The sequence below is a fragment of the Capricornis sumatraensis genome, chromosome 1, assembly GCF_032405125.1.
Source record: "Capricornis sumatraensis isolate serow.1 chromosome 1, serow.2, whole genome shotgun sequence".
NCBI lineage: Eukaryota > Metazoa > Chordata > Mammalia > Artiodactyla > Bovidae > Capricornis > Capricornis sumatraensis.
This window is the reverse complement of record NC_091069.1, coordinates 1,427,770-1,436,722: the sequence shown is the minus strand read 5'-3', so window position 1 is coordinate 1,436,722 and position 8,953 is coordinate 1,427,770. Positions and strand designations below refer to the sequence as shown.

General features: G+C 64.4%; 1 protein-coding gene across 1 annotated transcript in view; it reads left to right on the top strand.

Annotated features, from left to right (window-relative positions):
* Window positions 1-683: 683 nt before the first annotated feature.
* Window positions 684-8,953, top strand: part of OLFM1 (olfactomedin 1) — a 39,761-nt gene continuing 31,491 nt past the window's right edge. The window contains exon 1 of the mRNA XM_068973607.1: window positions 684-749. Within this exon, the coding sequence (XP_068829708.1) occupies window positions 684-749 (66 nt within the window). The remainder of the gene's footprint in view (window positions 750-8,953) is intronic.

The window sequence follows — 8,953 nt, the reverse complement described above, 5'->3', positions numbered from 1 at the left end:
CTGAGTCCATCCCCGTTCAACTCTCCCCCATCGCCCCTCCCGGCTCCTCAGCTTACCTCACTGAGGCGCGGCCTCCAAGGACACCTCCGGGAGACGGCCAGCCTTTCCATCCTCGGCCTGCGCCCCTCCCTGCTCTGCGTCCACTCTTTGAGTCCTGGGGGGGCCCGGATCCCAGAGGCCAGGGGCCTGGAGCCACGCCGCCCGGCCAGCCAGGGTGGAGTTTTCCCTCCCAGTTAAATTTCCCCCGCCTGCTTGATGTCACATCCTGTCCCGGCTTCCCCGCCGCCGCCCTCCCCACCCCCGCGCGTGAGCGTGGCGCGCGGGCCCCCCTGCGCCTCCCCGCCCCCGCCCCTTCCCCGCAAACTTTTGGCACCCGGGCCGCCCAGCCGCGCGCCCGAGCTCTGCGGGCGCGGGGCCGTCAGGAGGAGGGGCCGAGGAGGGGCGGAGGGGCGGCCCGCCCCGCCCGGCGACCGCGGAGCCGCTCGACTCGCAGGAGATGCAGAGCGGAGGCTCCGCGCAGCAGACCCCGCGCGCCGCCTGCTCCGGGTGCTGAAGGCGCGGGGACACGGCCGGGCGCCGCCGCGGAGCCCGCAGACCGGGAGCGCGTCCGCGTCCACGCAGCCGCCGGCCGCCGAGCACCCAGGGCTCCCCGCACGCCAGGACGTCGGAGGCGGCCGCGAGACATGCAACCGGCCCGGAAGCTCCTCAGCCTCCTGTTCCTCATCCTGATGGGCACCGAACTCACCCAAGTACGTGCATCCAACGCCATTTTCCTCCCTGCGTGCGAGGCGCCCACCCGGCCTGGGGCCGGCAAAGTCGGGGAGCCGCTCCGCACAGCTCGGCGCCCCCCACCCCCGCCCCGGCCCGGGCGCGGCCGCGGGATTGGGGAGGGGACCAGCTGCACCTGGGATGCAGAAAGGGGTGCAGGCTGACCCCAGACTGCTGCTGTGTCCCCCAGGACCCTCAGCCCTGACCCCTTCCTCCTGGACGCCCTGGCTGCCCACTCCCTGCTGAGAAGTTCAAGGGGCAGTGGAGGGGGCCTTTGGGCAGCTATTGTCATCGGGGAGGAAGACCGAGCGGGCGGTCGGAGCCGCTGGCGCGCTCGGAGGCGGATGTGGCCCAACTCCCGCCCCTGCATCCCTGTCCCTGGCCACAGTTGCTGCCCTTGGGGCTCCCGAGCTGGCGGTGGGCATGGTGCCGGGAGACCGGACCGGGGAGGGCAAGCCGCCGTGTCTGAGGCTTGGGTGCATTGTGGGCTCCATGTGGAGGTTTGGGGGGGGAGGTTGTGGCCACATGCGTGGCATGAAGTGAGTGGTGAGCATGTGTGGGCACCACTGGGCATTTTAAGTGGACCAGCCATCCCTGAACAATGTATCAATAGAGAGGCTGTCTCGGGCTGGCATTCTCCATTTTCAAATGCATCTGAGAGCTGGCGGGTCTGGGGCGCCGGGCGGGGTGTCACTTTGGCAGCTGGCAGGTCTGGGGCGGCGGGCTGGGTGTTGCTTTGGCACCAGGGTGTTGGCAAGAGGCTGCCAGCTTCGGGAGCCAGGCCGCTCAGAGTGACATTAAAATGCCCTTTCCACGGTGCCACTGTGCCACGATCTGAGCCGGGAGATGCCCTTTGCAGCTGTGAGTCCGGGAGGTGCTGAGGGTGCTGCCAGGAGCTTGGCCCCAGGCACCAGCTGCCCCCAACCCTCCTCTCTTCCCTCTTGCCTCTGCACCTCCCTCCCTCCCAGAATAAAAGAGGAAACAAAAGAGAGAAGAGAGGGTGAGAGGTGGATCGCAGGAGAGAAGGCTCTGGAATAAGCGGCCCTTGTTTTCCCTGGGAAGCGCTTGCCGGTTCCCTGGCTCTGCGGGAAGTGCGTGCGGCCCCAGCCCCAGCCGCGGGAGGGTCTGTCTTCGCTCGGAGACCCTGCTGGTGTCACACAGGAAATCAGCCAGGCCCCTTGGAGAGGGTCCACCCGGTCTCCGGGAGAGTTTTCTTGGCTGTGGGGAAGGCCTGGCCGAGGGGCAGACTTGGGCTCTGTGAGTGGACACTGTATGAATGCACGTGCCCACACTCACACACGCTCCCACTCCATGCACACAAGCACACACAGCAGAAGGGAGCCAGGAGGCATGTGCCTACTTCAGACATCGCGGGGAGGAGACGGCTGGTCTGGGTGCCCTGGAAGTGACCACCCTCGGGCCCTCCAAGCCCAACTGGCCTCCTCACCTCCAGGCTCCCTGAGTCTCCATTTCCAGCCCTCCTCCAGGGCTTCACTCCTCAGTCTTTTTAAAGATCCCCTGTCCTTGGAAGAAACTTTTGGTCTAGCTTGGGTTGGAAGCTTTGTCTGGGTGGCGAGAGCCCTTGCCCGTCCACGCTGTCGGCGGTGGACATCCGAGTGTGGCCAGCCCCTGCACACACACCTGCAGCCACACCACCCCTTCAGGACCCTGGTCAGCTCCCCGAGGCCCCTGGGCCAGGAAGGGAAATGATGTTGTTTTCTTTGGAAGCTTCCTGTTTGTGAAGCGGAGCTGTAGGATCCCTCAAGGGAATGCCTCCCTCAACACAGCTGAGGGGCAGGGCCCTACCCTCCCGGCCTGCCTCTGAGTCTGTGCTGTGAGAATCTCCCGTCAGAAGCCTAGTATTCCTAATGGTAATGGGATTTTAGAGCCGAGGCCCAACTGGCAGAGATTGCTTTAACCAGTCCACGTCTGTGAAGCGGTCAGAGGGTGGCTGGCTTGGACCCCGTCTCCAGAGACCCCGGCTGCCCTGGCCCCACCCAGGTGGGCTTCTTTGGGGTCAGGCCAGGCGCCTCTCTCCTTTGTCAGACCTCTAAGGCGGGGACTGGGTTTGGAGGTGGGTGTAGGTACCGGGCTGCTGTGAATCTGAGAGCTCCCCAGGGACACCCCTACCCAAGACCCTTGCTTTCTTGATCCCAAAGGGATCCGACTCTGGGAAGCCACACTGCCTGGCGTCAGGAGCGATGGTCCCTGCACGTGTGATGGGTGAATCCCCTCTGGGCTTCAGGACCAGGAGGGCAGGGCAGTGTTGACCGGCCTGGGTGGGCTCCGTCGGCCCCCACCCTCTTCCTCTCCCGCTTCAAGTAAGCTGCCCCCACGCCCACACCCTCCGTCTCAGGGCCCTTCTGAAGAACGTGGACACAAGGTTCCAGGGCCGCTGTGTTTGTGGATTAGGGCCCGTCCGAATGCGAACAAGTCGGAACCGTGTGGGTGTCACCTGCGCTGCTTGAAAGATTCAGGCAGACGGGCGGGGGGCGGGAGGAGCGCACATGGCCGGGCCATCTGTTCTCCCAACAGCGCGCTTACGATGAGCCACTCAGTCAAACGCCAGCTAGTGATCGATGGCCTACTACGCGCCAGGCTCGTGGGCCCAGATGAGCTCTGTCCCCAGAAGGAAAGATGCTTGACCGGGCCTTGTGCTGTAGTTTTTAGGAAGAGGCTGGCGTTCCCAGCTCCTTGAGAAGCACCACCAAAGCTTCCCGGCAGAATGCAGAGCCGGACCTACGTCTTGGTGGAGGCGCCCTGCCCACCCCAGCCCAGCTCACCTTCCCTTGCAAGAAGCACATGGCCTGCCGTGAGAGATGGCCCGGAAGGGGAGGGCAGCTCTTGACAGTGACCCTGGGCCCAGCTGCCCCTCCCCTCCCGGCCCCACCAGCCACTCTCTGGTGATCTTGAGAAGGGCTCTGAGCTTCAGCCTGAACGTCTACCCTTTTAAAAGAAGAGCGTGAAGCCTGGTGAGGCTCGAGGACGCCCCCGCTGCCACCCCTCTCCGGCCTGTCCTCCTTTCCTGCCAGTGCCCCTCTCTGATACCAGCTGCTCAGGCTTGACTCCGGCATGCCTGGGCTGGCGATGCTGAGTCCAGGCCTGGCCGTCTGGCACACGGGCCACGGTGCTTAGTGGGGGCACTGAGACGCTGCCAAGCCGGCTTGTTCGAGAGGCCCAAGGACTCTGGGATCGGAGTGGAGGGAACTGAGAGTGCTTTGGAGAAGGGGTGCCGTTTGCACCTGCCGAGCCCAGGCAGGAAGATGGGGAGGGACAGGTGGGCAGGGCTGCTGCACACAGAGGCCACATCACGCAGACGGGCCCAGAACCTCGGCGCACAGCGAAGGAGCGCTGAGGGGTTAGCTTTATCTCGGGTGAAGTGGAGCCTTTTTCATTAGTCCCCAGCCCGCGCATGCCCTTTCAGACCCCTTGCGGTGGGGGTTCCATCTGTGAAAGGGGCACAGGGCGCCTCGGAGCGTCAGCTGTCCCTGGGCCCTCGGGGGCCCCCAGGCTTTATGGGGTGACTGGTGACACTTGCCTGGAGCTTGGGGAGCTGCGTGCAGGTCTCAGCGTCCGAGAAGAGGTCTGAGTGGCCCCCGGCAGTGGGGTGGGGGTGGGTTCTGTGAGCCGACAGGCAGGTGTCGCAGCGGGGCTGGCATGGAGCTGACTATCAGGACCGTCTCTCTTCAAACCTGTTCTCACCTCCTCACATCCAGCCAGAGTGAAGACCCCAACCCAGCGCCCCGAACAAAGCAAACAAGAATAAAGCTGTCCGTTCAGACAGAAGCATGGATTCTGTCACCTGCTTGAATGGGAGCTGGGGCTCAGCGATCCCACTGGCGTCCTGTCCATCTGCCCCAGGCCCTCACTGTCCCCAGCTCCTTGGTGCACCTGTGCTGAGGTGTGAGTGGTCCAGGGAGTGGGGGGTTCAGGACGGCTGGGCTCGTTCCCTCTACCAGGCAGTTCAGAATGCGTGGAGTTGACTCCGTCTCTGCAGTGAGCTTGGCCACTGCCTCGGGGGCTGGCCAGAGGCTGCCCAGGAGGTGCCCCCGTTTCCGGGCGGGAAGGCCCCGGGACACCCTCTGTGACACCCAGGGGCAGGGCTGTAAATCCCTGTTGTGAGGCAGCTGCTTCCTCTCTGAAAGCAGTGTGTCCCTCGTCCCACCGACTCCAGCCTTCCCCAGTGGAAAGAAAGGTGATGTTCTGCCTTGGGTTATATTTACTACAAGAGTTACCGGGCCCCGTAATCAGTATTCACACCCAGTGTAAAGTCGTGCAAAACTAATACCTGGCTGAACTGAATTAGATGCACGCCACTGTGGGCGGGGTGGTGGGGACAGGACCTGTTCTCAGCTTTGGGGGGGTGCCCCGCGGACACTTCACCCCCGGGCAGCAGCCTGAGGTCCCTCCCACGGCGGCTCAGATAAGGGGGGAGAAACCGCAGGGGGAAATGCACCGTCTTCACATTTTCAGACTGTTACACGTCAGAAGCTTGGCCAGGAGCTGAAGGCACCAGGGGGGAAACCAGTCGTGAGGGTTAATATCCCTGCGCGTCGCTGAGCGCCGGCCCCTCCCCGCCGCGGGAGCCTACGCCTCAGCACCCTGGGCCACTGTCCCGTCTCCAGACGAGGAGGCCGAGGCGCGGGCGGCGGGTGCTGAGTCACCTGCCCAGTGGCCCAGCGAGTAGGTAGCAGGCCCCGGATGCAGCCCAGGTCTGCCGGACACCCGAGTTTGTGTTCTCGTTACGAAAGAGAGAGAAACACAAAGCGCAGAGAATGGCATCGCTGAGAACGCGGAAGGGGCACCGTCACGCCGGCTCGCGTGGCCTTTGGAAGAGGGTTTGAAAGCCGGGTCTCTAACTGTGTGGCCCAGCGCTCAGCCGCTCTGGACCTGGAGCTTTGTGAAGGGGGGCCCTCGGGGGTCAGCTGCTTCCCGCCCCTGAGCTGGAGAGAGCCGGCAAGCCCTTCATCCCGGGAGGGGGAGGGCGCCTTCGAGGGAGCACTGCTCTCTCCCGCCTAAAGGGAGGCTTCACTCAGGGAGCTGTGCACTGCCCGACTCTGCAAGCATCTGCTCAGGGACTGAGCTCTGGGAAGTGAGAAACAGGACACGGCCCTTCTTGGTCCATGTCCCCTCTGAATCTCCGAACCACCCCTGACACCCGGTTACACTGTTTGTTGCGTTTGGTGGGATCTGTAATTTGGGGGGAAGACAGCACTTCTCCGGTGGCTCAGCTGGTAAAGAATCCGCCTGCGGTGCGGGAGACCTGGGTTCGATCCCTCGGTTGGGAAGATCCCCTGGAGAAGGGAAAGGCTACCCACTCCAGTATTCTGGCCTGGAGAATTCCATGGACTGTGTGGTCCATGGAGTTGCAAAGAGTCAGACACGGCTGAGCGACCTTCACTTTTCACTTTCACACCACAGCTGCAGGAAGGGGGTTCCTCCTTACTAACAGGGCCCCCCCCCCTCCTGTACCCAGTTAAACCCCAGGACAAACACCAGCTGACAGTGGGCCATGGCGACGTTTAGAAGACGTGGGCTTCCCCATCTCCTTGCCCAGGTCTCAGCAGTGGGTGCTTGGCCTGCGTGTTCCTGACGTTCAGGTCACGGCATCTAAAAGCAGACCCTCAGTAAGAGGGGGTGGGTAAGAAGCGTCTCAACCGAGGAGTCCAGGGCAGAGGAGGGAAGGTGCCAAAGCCCCAGGTTCTGTCTCGGGGGAGCTTTCACCCTGGCGATGCTCGTCTAGGGTGTTCAGTGCACGCAGCATGGTGAGCACGCCCTCCGGGAGCTTAACCCTCCCAGCCCAGGTGTCCCCAGGCGCACCCGGCCCTCACAGGGGGCCCCGGCTTCACAGGATGCTTTGAGGGACTGAAGGTCAAAGAAAGAACAGAGGTGTGTCCGTAACTATTATCGATGACTTGGCTCTTCACTCCGTGCACTGGCAGCATGGCAGGACCCCAAGAAAGGGCTGAGAACGCTTCCGCTCTGTGACGGGTGGGCGTGCGCCCTGCCCCGCCCTGGGCAGCCCCTGAATCTCGCCGGGTGACTCTGCCCGGCTGGAGTCAGTGGCGCGTGGCCCCTGGGGAGAGGGCACTGGCTGAGCGCACCCCATAAACAGCTCGAGGGATTTCTCAGGCCAGCTCCACTCGTCAGCAGCGGGGCTGCGGTTTCTGAGGCCAAGTCCAGGCTCCACAGGCAGGGGCTGTGGTCGGGCTGAGATGCTGGAGAGGAGTGCAGAGCGGAGCGTGTGCTCCCCGGAGTGGCCGCGCGCGGAAGCCTCTAGAATCCACCTGCGGGGAGGCCCGTGCTCTGAGCGAGTGTTACATCCTGGGGTGTTTCCTGCGTTCCCAGGCAGACCCCAGAGTTGCCTCTTAGATGTCCTCACAACGACATCACCCTCTAATTCAGGCCAGGGTCAGTTGCTTACTCAGCAGAAGCCAGGCTGTCCTCCACTAGGTGTGACGGGGCCCTGCCCAGGAACGGGGACCTGGAGGCGTCCGCAGCCCCGGAGCCCAGCCCCGACCCCGGCGCCCTCTGAACCCCCCCGCCCCTCACAGGCCTCTCCCGGGACCGGGCCCCACTTCTACTGGGGGGCCTCAGACAAGGTGGGGCCGTGGCTTCTGTCCCGTCTGGGCCAACGGTCTGAGGCGACGGGTCTGTAAGGAGCGTGGGACTTTTTCGAGCGGGAGCAGAGAAAGTGTGGGCGGCCAGGGTGGGCCTGGGGCGGCCGGCTCTGCGGGCAGCGACAGCCCCGCTCGCCCTCGGGGAGGCGCCCCGGCTCGAGGTCTGAAGGCTGTGTGTCCTGACGGTAGAGCTGGAGCGCGGGCTCGAGCAGGCAGTAGGGGAAGGACGGTCCGTGGTGGGCCCCTGCAGTGGGCCCCCGCGGCCGCTGGGAGGGCGGCCTCCTCCAGCAGCGGAAGGCCAGGTCCTGCTGCCCCCAGAGCTCCCAGGAGAGCAGGAGGAAGGCAGGGGGGATGGAGCAGAGAGGCTCCGCGCCCCCGCTATCCCCTGCCTCCCCTCGCCTTCTCCCCCTCTCTCCCCTTCCTTCTCCGCGCCCCCACCCCCAGCCACACGCATTTATCTGAGGGAAGTACGGATGTTCTTAAACAGCAGAAAGGCCTCCACACTTTGCTCTGGGGCCTGCCTTGGAGCAGGCTGGCCCCTGGCCCTGTAAGTCCCCGCGACCCCCATGGGCCTGTTTCCTGTCCATGGAAGGGAGGTGATCAGAGGTGCCTGCCCGACACGCTCCCTTGCCCCGCCGCCGTGGGGGGACTCTGTCTGCAACCCAGACCCGCCTGCGAACACCCCTCGTAAGGAGGACAGGCTTAGAGGCGGGAGGGCGCGTCCAGGGTTATGTAACGCCGGTCCCTGCCTGCAAAGCCGGGAGGCCCGGAGATCCTTGCTTCCCATCTGCCGGTGCCTTTGCAAGGAGCCCACCAAGGTCAAGGCTGGGACGGGCTGGCGTGAGGACAGATGACCCAGCCTGCAGGCCCCGCAGGGATCGGGGAGCAGGCAGAGCTCCCCGCCTTCCCCTGGGCTTAGCTGACCGGAGCCCAGCCATGCTCTGGCAGGAGCGGCGGGGCGTTGTGCCCGTGGAACGGTGCACTGGGCAGGTGCCTGTGGCCACGAAGACACGGTGCTCCTGCGCCTCGAGAGCTCTCACCTGGCTCAGGCTGCGGTCTGAATGCTTGCGTCCCCCGCCCCCCACCGCCCACCAGATTGCATATGTTGAGATCCTCACCCCCAGAAGTGAGGGCACAAGGAGATGGGGTCTTCAGGAGTTGCTCTGCCCTCCTGAATGGGATCGGCCCCTCCTGACAAAGCTCGAGAGCCCCGCACCCCTCCCGCCACGTGAGGACGCAGGGAGGCGGGCCCGCACTGGGCTGTGACCACACGGCGCTTTGATTTCGGACACCCGGCTCCAGGACTGTAAGCAGGAAACATCCGCTGTTCATCAGCCACCCCGCTGCTGGTCTCAGACGGCCCCAAACACCGTGACATCCGAGGGGTGGAGGTGGACCGTGTCTTTGAGCCTGACCCTGGGAGAGGGGCTCCTCATGTGACCTTGGGCAGGTCTTGTCATCTTTCTAAGCCCCAAACGCCTTCTCTGTAAAGCCAAGCCACCCTGGCACCATCCCGAGGGCATCCGTAAGGATTCTGTGAGCCGCTTGCTTCGTGTAAGGGTGTC